This window comes from Macaca nemestrina, chromosome 15 (genome assembly GCF_043159975.1).
Source record: "Macaca nemestrina isolate mMacNem1 chromosome 15, mMacNem.hap1, whole genome shotgun sequence".
Classification (NCBI taxonomy): domain Eukaryota; kingdom Metazoa; phylum Chordata; class Mammalia; order Primates; family Cercopithecidae; genus Macaca; species Macaca nemestrina.
The window spans coordinates 31489964-31504429 of NC_092139.1; the positions used below are offsets into that span (position 1 = coordinate 31489964).

Consider the following 14466-nt stretch of genomic DNA (forward strand, 5'->3'; position numbering starts at 1 on the left):
CAAGACTCCGTCTCAAAAAAAAAAAAAAAAAAAAAAAAAAAAAAAAAGAAAGTGGAATTTCTAGAAATAAAAAATGTAACAATTGATACTTTAAATTCAAAGAATAGGATAAACAGTAGATTAGTTCTAGCTAAAGAAATAATTAGTAAACTGGAAGATACCACTGAAGAAATTACTCAGAATGCAGTATGGAAAAAAGAAAAGAGAAGATATGAAAGAAAGTTAAGAGACATGGAGATTTGAGTAAGATGCTCTAATTTAAGAGATAATTAAAGATTGGGCAAGAGGCATTTGGCCTTCTTTGACAGAAAGCTTTGCCTGCCACTTTCAGGCTGAGCACAGTGGCTCCCGCCTGTCATCCCAGCACTTTGGGAGGCTGAGGCAGGCAGGTCACCTGAGGTCAGGAGTTTAAAACCAGGCTGGCCAACATGGTGAAACCCCGTCTCTACAAAAATTAGCCAGGCATGGTGGCATGAGCCTGTAATCCTAGCTACTCTAGAGGCTGAGTTGAAAGAATCACTTGAACCTGGGAGTCGGAGGTAGCAGTGCCATTGCACTCCAACCTGGGCGAGAGTGAGACTCTGTCTCAAAATAAAATAAATAAAAAGAGGCCGGGTGCGATGGCTCCCACCTGTAATCCCAGCACTTTGGGAGGCTGAGGCGGGCGGATCACCTGAGGTCAGGAGTTCAAGACCATCCTGGCCAACGTGGTGAAACCCCAGTTTTTTTTTTTTTTTTTTTTTGAGACAGAGTCTCGCTCTGCTGTCTCCCAGGCTGGAGTGCAGTGGTGTGATCTTGGCTCACTGCAACTTCCCGGGTTCAAGGGATTCTCCCGTCTCAGCCTTCCAAGTAGCTGGGATTACAGGTGCCTACCACCACACCTGGCTAATTTTTTGTATTTTTTTTTTTTTTTTTTTGAGACGGAGTCTCACGCTGTTGCCCAGGCTGGAGTGCAGTGGCGCGATCTCGGCTCACTGCAAGCTCCGCCTCCCGGGTTCCCGCCATTCTCCTGCCTCAGCCTCCTGAGTAGCTGGGACTACAGGCGCCCGCCACCGCACCCGGCTAATTTTTTGTATTTTTAGTAGAGACGGGGTTTCACTGTGGTCTCGATCTCCTGACCTTGTGATCCGCCCGCCTCGGCCTCCCAAAGTGCTGGGATTACAGGCTTGAGCCACCGCGCCCGGCCAATTTTTTGTATTTTTAGTAGAGATGGGGTTTCGAACCCGGGAAGTTGCAGTGAGCCGAGATCGTGCCACTGCACCCCATCCTGGGCAACAGGAGTGAAACTCCGTCTTAAAAAATAAAAAAATAAAAATAAATAAATAAATACAAAGAAAAATATTTAGCACTAAATACTTGACAAACATAGTGAATAATCTGGGAGAGAGTAATTAAAGATAATAGAGTGCAGTTAATACAATTAGAGAATATAACTTCCAAAAGCAGAAGGAAAAACATCCATTTATTTGATGTTAAAAAATGTAAAACTAAACAATAGATTGTTTAGAATTCATACATAGATATTAACACTATAATGAATTGTAAGAAAATCAGTATCAGAAATTTTGAATCATAGTTTTTTTTCTGGACATGGGAAGGAGGAATGGTATCAGGCAGGAGAGGTCCCAGATGAATTGACCATGTTCTATTTCCTTCCTTCCTTCCTTCCTTCCTTCCTTCCTTCCTTCCTACCTCCCTCCCTCTCTTCCTTTCTTCCTTCCTCCCTCCCTCCCTCCCTTCCTTCCCTTCCCTTTTCCTTCCTTCCTTCCTCCCTCCCTCCCCTTCCCTTCTCCTTCTTTCCTTTCTTCCTTCTTGCCTTCCTCCATCACTCCCTCCCTTCCCTTCTTTTCTCCTTCCTTCCCTTCCCTTCTTCTTCCTTCCTTCCCTTCTCCTTCATTCCTCCCTCCCTTCCTTCCTTCTTCCCTCCCTCCATTGCCTTCCCTTCCCTTCTCCTTCCTTCCTTCCTTCCTTCCTTCCTTCCTTCCTTCCTTCCTTCCTTCCTTCCTTCCTTCCTTCTCCTTCTCCTTCTTCCCTCCCTCCCTCCTTCCCTCTCTTTCTCTCTCTCTTTCTTTTTTCTTTTCTTTTTTTTTGTGTGTGACAGGTTGTCACTCTTTCACCCAGGTTGCAGTGCAGTGGTGTGATCTCAGCTCACTGCAGCCTCTTCTGGGCTCAAGAGATCCTCTTACCTCAGCCTCCAGAATAGCTGAGAATACGGGCATGCACCACCACACCTGGTTAATTTTTGTGTTCTTTGTAGGGACAGGGTTTCGCCATGTTGCCCAGGCTGGTCTCGAACTCCTGGACTCAAGCAATCTGCCCACCTTGGCCTCCTAAAATGCTGGGATTACAGGCGTGAGCCACCGTACCCGGCCTTCTATTTCGTTAATTGTGTGCCAGGTACATTATTATGTATTTTCTTCTTCTTCCTTTCTTTTTATTTTTTTACAAGTATTTCCAATGAAATTGTTTTCTTTTTTTAATTGTGGGGGAATAGTTAGAGACTTTCTCTCAGCTTCAATTTGTTTGTTTGTTTTTTGAGACAGAGTCTTGCTTTGTCGCCCAGGCTGCAGTGCAGTGGCACAATCTCGGCTCACTGGAACCTCTGCCCCTGGGTCGAGTGATTCTCCTGCCTCAGCCTCCTAGGTAGCTGGGACTACAGGTGCCCACCACCATGCCTGGTTAATTTTCTTTTTTTTTTTTTTTTTTTTTTTTTTTTTTTTTTTTTTTTTTTGAGACGGAGTCTCACGCTGTTGCCCAGGCTGGAGTGCAGTGGCGCGATCTCGGCTCACTGCAAGCTCCGCCTCCCGGGTTCCCGCCATTCTCCTGCCTCAGCCTCCTGAGTAGCTGGGACTACAGGCGCCCGCCACCGCGCCCGGCTAATTTTTTGTATTTTTAGTAGAGACGGGGTTTCACTGTGGTCTCGATCTCCTGACCTTGTGATCCGCCCGCCTCGGCCTCCCAAAGTGCTGGGATTACAGGCTTGAGCCACCGCGCCCGGCCTGGTTAATTTTCGTATTTTTAGTAGAGAGGGGGTTTCACCATATTGGTCACGCTGGTTTTGAACTCCTGACCTCAGGTGATCCACCTACCTCGGCCTCCCAAAGTGCTGGGATTACAGGAGTGAGCCACCATGCCTGGCTCTCAGCTTAAATTTGAACATGCATTTTGAGGAGGCAGTCTGGAGTTCCTAACACTGATTAAAAATGTGATTTTTAAATCATGATTTAAAAATGTGATTTTTTAATCATGATTTAAAAATGTGATTTTTTAATCATGATTAAAAAATGTGATTAAAGCATGATTTAAAAATGTGAGTATGGGTTCTCTCTTCCCTGCCCTGACTTGGGTGGTGTGGAGTGGCCTCTTAACTGGATGGACTGCCTTATGGAAAGGTGAATTCCTGTTACTGGGGACATCCAAGCTCAGGCTAGAGGTGAAGGTCTCAGGGATGCTATAAAGGGGCTGCTTGTTAAGAGTAGGATGGGGGAAATTGGACCTGATGGCATTTAACAGGTTTCCCCTCCTAAATGCCAAGATTTTAGGAAGCTGATATTTCTTTTTTTTTTTTTTTCTTTTGAGATGGAGTCTCGCTCTGTTGCCCAGGCTGGAGTGTAGTGGCACGATCTCGGCTCACTGTAAACTCTGCCTCCTGGGTTCACGCCATTCTCCTACCTCAGCCTCCCAAGTAGCTGGGACTACAGGCGCCCGCCACCATGCCCAGCTAATTTTTTTTGTATTTTTAGTAGAGTCAGGGTTTCACCGTGTTAGCCACGATGGTTTCAATCTCCTGACCTCGTGATCTGCCCGCCTCGGCCTCCCAAAGTGCTGGGATTACAGGCCTGTGCCACCACGCCCAGCCGACATTTCTTTGCTCCTTTTTTTTTTTTTTTCAGGATGGCGTCTTGCTCTGTCTCCCAGGCTGGAGTGCACTGGCGCAATCTCAGCTCACTGCAAACTCTGCCTCCCAGGTTCAAGCAGTTCTCCTGCCTCAGCCTCCCAAGTACCTGGGATTACAGGCGTGTGCCACCAGGCTCGGATAATGTTTTTGTGTTTTTAGTAGAGATAGGGTTTCTCCATGTTGGTCAGGCTGGTCTCGAACTCCTGACCTTGTGATCTGCCCTCCTCAGTCTCCCAAAGCGCTGGGATTATAGGCATGAGCCACTGAGCCCGGCTTTACTCTTTTTTTTTTTTTTTTGATCATGGCTCACTGCATCCTCTATCTCTTGGGCTTAAACGAGCCTCCTGCTTTAGCCTCCTGAGTAGCTGGGACTACAGGCTCACACCACCACATTCAGCTAATTATTATTATTATTTTTTTGTAGAGATGAAGTCTCACCATGTTGCCCTGGCTAGTGTCAAATTTCTGTCTTCAAGTTAGCCTCCTGCCTCAGCCTCTCAAAGTGCTGGGATTGTAGGCGTGAGCCACCGTGTACAGTCTCCTTTACTCTAAATTCCACAAGCCTTTGATTTCAATTCTCTAACAGTCTGAGCTCGATTCTAACTAGTATCCTAGGGTAGCCAGTAAAAGTGTTTATGGCTTTGGAATCAGAAATACCCTTGGTCATATCTGGGGTCTAGCATTTATGAGCTGTGTGACCTTGGCACCTTGGAGAAATCACTTCCCCTTTCTGAGCCTGAGTTTCCTCTTCTGCAAAATGGAGATACTAGTGACTGTTTCACAAGGCTGCAATGAAGGTTATTTTTATTTTTTTGGAGAGGGAGTCTCGCTCTGTCACCCAGGCTGGAGTTCAGTGGCATGATCTAGGCTCACTGCAACCTCCACCTCCTGGGTTCAAGCAATTCTACTGTCTCAGCCTTCCGAGTAGCTGAGATTACAGGTGCCCACTACCACACCCACTAATTTTTGTATATATTTTTAAAGATTCATGAGACAAATATACTAAAGATAAAAATTAATTGAAGAGCACAGATATGGTATGCATACTACCAAAATAAATACAATGTGATTTATAAATGAGAACAAGTTAACAATGAACAGTATTTCAGAAGTTGAAAAGGTGACACTAAAAGTGCTACATACACAGCCTTTTATTTATTTTATTCAGATTCAGTGTTTTCATGAATTTAATATAAAGATGAGGAGTCCATTCTGCAACCTAAAAATATGTACTTGTGAAAACTATGTTAATACTTTAATAAACTATACAAAAAAGGTAATGAGACACATATGTGTATTTATGGAACTGCATGTCAGTCAGGTCAATTACCTGCAGAGGGAATTCCCAGCGTGTCCTCATTCATCTGTGAGGACACAGATCTTGTTTAGACACACACATTCATCTATTGCTCAGCATGGTCAGCGCTCCACTTCTTGACGGTTTCCTTCTGCTATGGATGTGCATGTCCAGTTGTCTGCTTCTTAGAGTAGACATTTACCTTCCTCATCCACCAGCCACTGGAGAAGGACTGGGGCCATGCAGAGGATTGATTCTACCCATTCTTCAGCGAGGGTTTCCTGGTGGCCCTCTTCCATCATCATATCTGGAATCAGATGAGTTTCCATAGTTTCTTCTTTGTTTCACATCTTGCCGAAACAGAGTTTTGAAAAACAAAACCACAAACTTAGCTATTCCCCAGAAGAAATCTGTTATCAAAGATAATCTCCACGGAGACTGACTCTGGCTGCCCAACACTTGTCCGTTCGAGATGTAAACCATCTTGCCCCACTTCCCCGCTTCGGAGTCTAATTTCTGTATTTTTTTTTTTTTTTTTTAGATGGAGTTTCACTCTTGTTGCCCAAGCTGGAGTGCAATGGCACGATCTCAGCTCACTGCAACCTCCGCCTCCTGGGTTCAAGCGATTCTCCTGCCTCAGCCTCCCAAGTAGGTGGGATTACAGGTGCCTGCCACCATGCGGGCTAATTTTTTGTGTTTTTAGTAGAAACGGGGTTTCATCATGTTAGCCAGGCTGGTCTCTAACTCCTGATCTCAGGTGATCCGCCCGCCTCGGCCTCCCAAAGTGCTGAGATTACAGATGTGAGCCTCCGCACCTGGCCAATTTCAGTATTTTTTAGTAGAGATGGGGTTTCACCATGTTGGCCAGGCTGGTGTCGATCTCCTGACCTCAAATGATCTGCCCACCTTGGCCTCCCAAAGTGTTGGGATTACAAGTGTGAGCCACCTCACCTGGCCTGCAATAAAGATTAAAAGGCAACATAATGGAAGTACCTGATTTGGTTTCCATCCCATAGGGCCCCTCAGAGCTTTAGATTTTAGAAGCCTCTTATCCACCACTTAGATATAAACCTTTTTCAGGCTACAGTACAGTGTCACAGTGGGCTCATTATTTCATCTCTGAGCCTCAGTTTCTTCATCTGTGTAATGGGGATAATAATAGGACCTACTTCCTAGGCCGCCTTGAGGGTTAAACGAGATGATCCATGGAAAGCACTTATTATGGAAGGCATTTGGTCATGTGAACTCTCATTGTTACTGCCATCACTGGGTCTGGGAAGCCAGGAGTATAGGAATTCCTGATCCCTGCCCTAGAGCCCATGCAGAGGGACCTCCCTCTCTGACCAGGACCCCAGACACTTGATACAAGGGTTTGAGCTTGTGGAGACTTTCGTTTTTTTTTTTTTTTGTTTTTGTTTTTTGAGACGGAGTCTCGCTGTGTCTCCCAGGCTGGAGTGCAGTGGCGTGATCTCGGCTCACTGCAAGCTCCGCCTCCCGGGTTCACGCCATTCTCCCGCCTCAGCCTCCCAAGTAGCTGAGACTACAGGCGCCCGCCACCACGCCCGGCTAGTTTTTTGTATTTTTAGTAGAGACGGGGTTTCACCATGTTAGCCAGGATAGTCTCGATCTCCTGACCTCGTGATCCACCCGCCTCGGCCTCCCAAAGTGCTGGGATTACAGGCTTGAGCCACCGCGCCCGGCCTCGTTTTTTGTTTTTTTTTGAGTCAGAGACTTGCTCTGTTGCCCAGGCTGGAGTGCAGTGGCACCATCTCTGCTCACTGCAACCTCTGCCTCCTGGGTTCAAGTTATTCTTGTGCCTCAGCCCCTGGGTGGCTGGGATCACAAGCATGTGCCACCAAGCCCAGCTAATTTTTGCATTATTATTATTAGTAGTAGTATTACTTTTGAGATGGAGTCTTGCACTGTTGCCCAAGCTGGAGTGCAATAGCACGATCTCGGTTCACTGTAATCTCTGCCTCTGGGGTTCAAGTGATTCTCCTGCCTCAGCCTCTCAAGCAGCCGAGATTACAGGCACCCGCCATCATGCCTGGCTAATTTTTATCTATCTGTCTGTCTGTCTGTCTATCTATCTATCTATCTATCTATCTATCTATCTATCTATCTTTTTTTTTTTGAGATGGAGTCTTGCTCTGTCACCAGGCTGCAGTGCAGTGGCGTGACCTCGGCTCACTGCAACCTCCACCTCCCGGGTTCAAGTGATTCCCCTGCCTCAGTCTCCCACGTAGCTGGGACTACAGGCACGTGCCACCACGACTGGGTAATTTTTTTTTTTTTGAGACAGCGTCTAGCTCTGTCACCCAGGCTAGAGTGCAGAGGTGTGATCTTGGCTCACTGCAACCTCCACCTCCTGAGTTCAAGCCATTCTCCTACCTCAGCCTCCTGAGTAGCTGGGATTAGAGATGTGTGCCACCACGCCCAGCTAATTTTTGTATTTTTAGTAGAGACAGGGTTTCACCATGTTGGCCAGGCTGGTCTCGAACTCCCGACCTCAAGCAATCCGCTCAACTTGGCCTCTCAAAGTGCTGGGATTATAGGCATGAGCCACTGCGCCTGGCCAAGTTTTTGTATTTTAGTAGAGACAGGGTTTCACCATGTTGGTCAGGATGGTCTCTATCTCCTGACTTCGTGATCCATTGGCGTTGGCCTCCCAAAGTGCTGGGATTGCAGACTTGAGCCACTGTGCCAGGTTAATTTTCGTATTTTTGTAGAGATGGGGTTTTACCATGTTGGCCAGACTGGTGTTGAACTCCTGACCTCGGGTGATCCACCCGCCTAGGCCTCCAAAGTGCTGGGATTACAGGTGTGAGCCACTGTGCCTGGCCAGAGCTTACAGAGACTTTAGTAGGCTGGGCAGCCTCTCTCCCCTTTTTTTTCCCCTTCTCCCTCTCCTATCCCTTGAGAGTGAACTGTTTTCCTCTGGGAGCTCTGCCTGGGGCTTGGCAGGGAGCCAGGCCTATGTGTATCTATCTGGGAGGCCAATTTCTGAGCCACAGCAGAGAGGCATCGGCTGATCACAGGGTAGGGGTAGAGCATTCCTGCAGCTGCAGGGTTCTTGGGGGTAGCTACTGGTGATTGGCACTGCCTATCAAGTGTGATCACAAACACACACACACCCATACTCACATACAGACATACACACATGCATGCACATGTCGCTGTTTCCTTGGCTCTACATCTTCTTTCTATGTTAGCCCCTTTGCACACATCACTCCTTCCCCTCTTTCCTGTTATAGCCACAGAAAACTGTCCCCTAGAGGAGAAATCCTCTCTTAGGGATCTTTCTCAGCAAGTTTGTCTGGGCCTCATTAAGTCTTTTTAAAGCAGGGCAGTACGTGGGGGGACTTTTAAGGATCTGGTTCCAGGCTTTGGTCCTGGGAAAGGAACTTCAATTCCCTGCTGGTCTCTTGCCTCCTGCCGGGTCTGTCCTCCCCTCCTTTCTCTACCACTGGAGTGAAGCTTCCACAAGCCAAGTAGGCTGTAGTTATTTATCACAAGTGCTTACCCCAAATTCCTCAGGCTGTCCTACAATCTTTAAGTTCAGTCATACTTTTAAGATATCAATGCCTATATACAATGCTATATTCCTTCACTGCCTCCCTCCTCTCCTTCTTTTCTCTCACTTTCTTTCATTCATTTTTGAGACAGGGCCTTGCTCTGTCACCCAGGCTGGAGTGCAGTGGCATGATTGTGGCTCACTGTAGCAGCCTCAAACAGGCCTCCTACTGCAGCTTCCCAAGTAGCTGGGAGTACAGGTGCACATTACCAAGCCTGGCTAATTTCTTTACTTTGTAGAGATGGAGTCTTGCTAAGTTGCCCAACTGGTCTCAAATTCCTAGCCTCAAGTGATCCTTCATCCTCAGAATCCCATATATATATGTATGAAAGACCCTGGGTTCTTTTTCTAAACCTGTGTCTCTCCTGTTTTGACGCCACTCTAACTTAAAACAATTCCTTTTGTTGTTCGTTTTTTTTTTTTTTTTTTTTTTTTTTTTTTTTTTTTGAGACAGAGTCTCACCCTATCACCTAGGTTGGAGTGCAGTGGTGCAATCTCTGCTTGCTGCAATCTCCGCCTCCCGGGTTCAAGTGTTTCTCCTGCCTCAGCCTCCTGAGTAGCTGGGATTACAGGTGTCTGCCACCATGCCCCGCTAATTTTTAAATATTTTTAGTAGAGATGGGGTTTCGCTATGTTGGCCAGGCTGGTCTGGAACACCTGACCTCAAGTGATCCACCCATCTCAGCCTCCCAAAGTATTGGGATTACAGGCGCGAGCCACTGTGCCTGGCCCTGAGTTTGCTTCCTTCCTTCCTTCCTTCCTTCCTTCCTTCCTTCCTTCCTTCCTTCCTTCCTTCTTTCTCTTTCTTTCTTTCTTTCTTTTCTTTCCTTCCTTCCTTCTTTCCTTCCTTCCTTCCCTTTCCTTTCCTTTCTCCTTCCTTCCTTCTTCCTCTTTCTTCCTTTCTTCCCTTTCTCTTTCTTTCTTTCTTTTTTTTTCTTTCTTTCTTTTTCTTTCCCTCCCTCCCTCCCTTCCTTCCTTCCTTCCTTCGTTCCTTCCTTCCTTCTTTTCTTTCTTTCCTTCTTTCTTTCTTTTGTTTCTTTGTTTCTTTCTTTCTTTTGAGAAGGAGTCTCGCTCTGTTGCCCAGGCTGAAGTGCAGTGGCATAATCTCAGCTCACTGCAACCTCTGCCTCCCAGGTTCAAGCGATTCTCCCGCCTCAGCCTCACAAGTAACTGGGATTACAGGCGCCGGCTAATTTTTGTGTTTTTAGTAAAGATGGGGTTTCACCATGTTGGCCAGGCTGAGTCTCGAACTCCTGACCTCATGATCCGCCTGCCTCAGCCTCCCAAAGTGCTGGGATTACAGGTGTGAGCCACTGCACCTGGCCCCCTCTTTTTTTTCTTGATGATATCTTATGTGGAGGATTTTACCCAAAAGTTCAGGGAGTCAAAACACTGGTGTGGTCTTACTTATTTATTGCCCAACATATCCCAGCTAGAAATGGAGGATAGAGACAAGAAGCAGGTATGAAGGCCAGTTGAGCTGTGTGATGTGGTGGATTTTTTCTGATTGCAATCATGCTTTACCTCTGTATTTGTCAGCTGTCTAGCAGAGTGGTTCAGTGCCCAGGCGCTGGTGTCAAACAGTCCTGGGTTTGAATCCCAGCTCTGCCTCACTCATAAATGTGTGACCTAGGCCAATTAGACTAAATCCAAGTTTTCCCTTCCATATAATAGGGGTGCTCTTTTTCCTTGCTCTGTCACCAAGGCTGGAGTGCAATGGTGCAATTACAGCTCACTGCAGTCTGGACCTCCAGTGCTCAAGCGATCCTCCCACCTCAGTTGTGATTACAGGTGTGAGCCACTGTGCCCAGCTGGGGGTGCTCTTAGCTACTCCAGGAGGCTAATGTAAAGATGAGATAACACATGGAAAATACTCTGCTAGCCCTAGCTAAGAGTAAGCAGTCACTAAATGAAAGTGATTATAGCATAGAGTCACAGTTTACCACGTGTTTTCACATTGATTTAATCCTCACACCAGCCCAGTGAAGTAGGTATTATTATGATCCACATTTTACAGATGAGGAAATTGAGGCCTAGAGCAGTAACGTGAGGGGACCAAGGTCGACTTGGAGCTAACACAGGCAGCAAGGATTAGAAACCAGGTCTCCAGAGGCCCAGACCCAGAGCCCCACCTTGCAGCCTTCTTCCCCCACACTAGGAGTTCTGGGTTTTTCTGCCAGGCCTCAAAGTGTCGGACTTCAGGCTTTTCTATACTTGACTGCGAACACAGCCAGGGATTAATCTCTTAAACTTCCCTCCAGTTTTGAAGTGGGGATCCTGCCCACCCCCTCCCCAAGCCCTAAGTGGAGTCGGCAGCTCTCTCCTCCGGGGGCGGGGCCTGTCCCCTTTAGAAGCCACGCCAACGATAAGCCACGCCCACAGACCAAAGCCTCGACCACCTGATGGGAAACCAGCTTCTTCCTCAGCTCCCCAACTAGCAACTCTGCCTGCAAGGTCTCTCGCGGCTCAGCGTCCACCTTTCTGTTTTTTTGACACAGGGTTTCGCTCTGTCACCCAGGCTGGAGTGCAGTGGCGCGATCGCGGCTTACTGCAGCCTCGAGCCTCTGGGCTGTCATCTAGGCCTCCCAAGGTGTTGGGATTACAGGCGTGAGCAACCACGCCTGGCCGGTGTCTACCTCTTAAACTCAAGCCCTGGAGCCCAGACCACCATACGCAGCCCAGTCCTCCGCCATATGCAGCCCAGCCCGTTGCCCAGTGCTTCGCACCAGGATACGTGGTTCTGTTTTTTTTTCATGCGCTCCCACGTCCGGGAGCTACAGTCCCGGCCCTCGATGGACATGCCGAGCGCAGAGCCCACTGCGCCGGCTGATTGGGTTCCGCCCACGACGCGAAGCCCCGCCCCCCGACGCCCCGCCCAGCACCGCGCCTCCCGGGCTTTTCGCCTTGCCTAGTGGTCCCGCCACGCCGCCCTTCTGACTCGCCCCCTAGGTAGTCTCACACTGCGGCCCTCGGCTCCCGGGCCCCGCCCCGGCCTCCCGCATTTGCCCGAGGCCCAGTCCCCAGCACTGGTCACACCCCCGGGTAGCCCCGCCCCTAGATCGCCTCCCCCAGCGGCCCGGGTAGGGTGGCGGCTGGCCCAGCGGGGCCCCCGCTGCCCTCTGCCCTGGGAGCTTGGTCGGAGCGGGCTGGGCACGGCGGGACAGGGCAAGCGCGGCGTCCCGGGGTCTCGGAGGCGAAGATGGCGTCCGGTAGGCGCGCCCCGCGCACCGGGCTGCTGGAGCTGCGCGCCGGGGCGGGCTCGGGGACCGGCGGCGAGCGGTGGCAGCGGGTGCTGCTGAGTCTGGCGGAGGACGTGCTGACCGTGAGCCCCGCCGACGGCGACCCTGGTCCCGAGTCCGGCGCTCCGCGGGAGCCGGAGCCCGCGCAGCTCAACGGCGCCGCAGAGCCGGGCGCGAGGGCCCCGCAGCTGCCAGAGGCGCTACTGCTCCAGCGGCGCCGCGTGACGGTGCGCAAGGCCGACGCCGGTGGGCTGGGCATCAGCATCAAAGGTGGGCGCGGGACACCGAGGGCGCGGGGTCGTGGTGTCTGGGGGCCGCCGAGGGAGCAAGGGACTGGCAGCGCGCCCAGGACATGGAGCTGGAGGCCTCCTGTCCGGGGGTAAGGGAGGTCTGAGGAAACAGGTAACGGAGGGCACTGGGCGCACCAAGGTCGGAGTGGGTTTCGGTAGTTGGTGGCCTTAGGGGGCACGGAAGACACAGGTGTGGAGGAGATTGTGGGAGCACCAAGGACACGTGGGTGGGAGTTCTGTGTGGAGGCGTGGGGGTCTGAGAGGCAACCAGCATGAACATCAAGGACAAGAGGGGTCCCCCGGAAAGCAGAGGGTGGAGAAAGGGGGTTGAGGCCGGGATACCAGTGGGACAGGGAGGAGGGAGTCCCTGAGAAGCAACCAAGGTGGGTACAGAGGGGAGGCCTGCAGTCTGCGAAGCACAGGGGTGGATAGGAGGCCTGGGTGCAGGCACAGACTGGGGTCACAGGCAGAAGGCCAGCAAGGACCTAGGAATCTAAGGACCTAGGAAGGCTGCGGGGAGCCCTGACAGCTGGATTTGGGTCTCCTGATCTGACCATCTCCACCTTGCACAGGGTGGAGCTTTCAGTCCCCAGGACTGACTGCTAGTGGGGTGCAGTTAGGGTGCAACCAGACTGTGTTTGAATCGAGGATCAGCTGTGTGAGGTTGCAAAAGTCCCGTCCCGTCTCTGAATCTCAGTTGCCTCAATTGTATAAGAGGATGATAGAGTTGTGATGTTTCTGAGAGCAGGGCTCACCACACCAGCACATTGTAGGTGCCTTAGTTAATTACTGCTGTTAGCGGAGAGGAAAAATGGAGGCCAGGAGATACTCCCAAAGCAGCTAAACATAGTTCTCAAAATCCTTGCACACCCCCAGCTGCTGGGTTCACTATGCTTGCCCATCGGCTTCTCAGGATCCCAGCCCCTAGCAGGGTGCTTTGGGAAAGGGTGTCAGCCTTTGTTTCCACCTTGAATATGTACCGTACCCTCTGGGGTCTCCCTGGTACTGGTTCTGTTGATGAGTGCCTCCAGACTGTTTGGCTTGGCTGAGGTGGTGCAGATAGTGGTGAATGCCACCACTGTGTGCCAGGTGCTGTGCCCAGGACACTAGTCTCATGATCCACTTCATCCTGGCAACAAGTGGTGAAAGGTAGGGAGTATAATCCCCATATTGCAGATGAAGAAACTGAGACTCAGAAAGGTAAAATGATTTTCCCACCATTACACAGTGAGTGTCAGCACTGGGATTTGAACCTTAGTTATCAGCTACTGTCCCCCAGAGAGTGCTCAGGGAAGTTGATTCTTTTCCTGTAGAAGGGCAGATCCCCAGGCACCCAACCAAGAGAGGCTAAAAAGGGGAAATGGGAAAATGAGGGTAGGGGCACCAGTCTTACCCTCAATCTCCAGCATGGGATAGGGCAACAGACCAATCCAAAAATTATACACTCAGTGTGTCAGAGCAGGAAGGAACTTATTCATACAGAGTTCCATTCTGCAGATGGACGCACTGAGACTCAGAAAGGAGCAGGGACTTTCCAGGGTCACACAAAGTTACTCCCCAGCTCCATACTTCTAGGTGGAGGGGAAGGTACTTTTAGGAGACTTCAGGTATTTCCACTGGATCCAAATCTGGGCTCCTGTTGCCATGGTAACCCCTCCTATAGAGTCTAGCTTAGTCTGAGGCAGCCATGAGTGATCATAGCTTCAAACTGAACTGAAGCCCCTAGTTTCAGGTGGGGGAGGGCAGATATAAATAGAAACCCCTTCCTCTCCTAGACTTCAAGCTCTGTGCAGATAAGCAAACGGTGGGGCCTGTGTGGGTGTCAAGAGAGGTGTTCCAGTCCCAGCTCCGCCAGCAGCTTGTGTGACCTTGGAACAATGACCTCCCACTCTGGGACACTAATTCTTCATCTTCAGTATTCTGGGGATGAGCCAGGAGTGTGATATCTGAGGGCCTGACTTGCCGTCTGTGGTAGGGTTAATAGTGTTGGTTCTTGAGCCTGGAGGCCTAGGTGCAAATACTGGCTTGCTTTGCTACTTACTAGTTGAGTGACCTTGGACAAGGGGCTTCCCTCCACACTTCAGTGTCCGTAATAGGAAACTGAGCATGCCTACGTGATGGGATATTGTAAAGACGCAATGTTGGCATTTGGTACATGCAACTAAGGT

General features: G+C 49.7%; 1 protein-coding gene and 1 pseudogene across 2 annotated transcripts in view; one reads left to right on the forward strand and one right to left on the reverse strand.

Annotated features, from left to right (window-relative positions):
* Positions 1 to 5229: 5229 nt before the first annotated feature.
* On the reverse strand, positions 5230 to 5688 carry LOC112429271 (selenoprotein K-like; annotated as a pseudogene).
* A 6003-nt stretch (positions 5689 to 11691) lies between these two features.
* LOC105496215 (syntrophin alpha 1) overlaps positions 11692 to 14466 on the forward strand; it is a 35533-nt gene continuing 32758 nt past the window's right edge. Inside the window, exon 1 of one of the 2 annotated variants that reach the window (XM_011766402.2) lies at positions 11692 to 12278. In XM_011766402.2, the coding sequence (XP_011764704.1) occupies positions 11969 to 12278 (310 nt within the window). In that variant the 5' untranslated portion in view covers positions 11692 to 11968. The remainder of the gene's footprint in view (positions 12279 to 14466) is intronic. The other variant, XM_011766401.2, reaches the window with a different exon arrangement.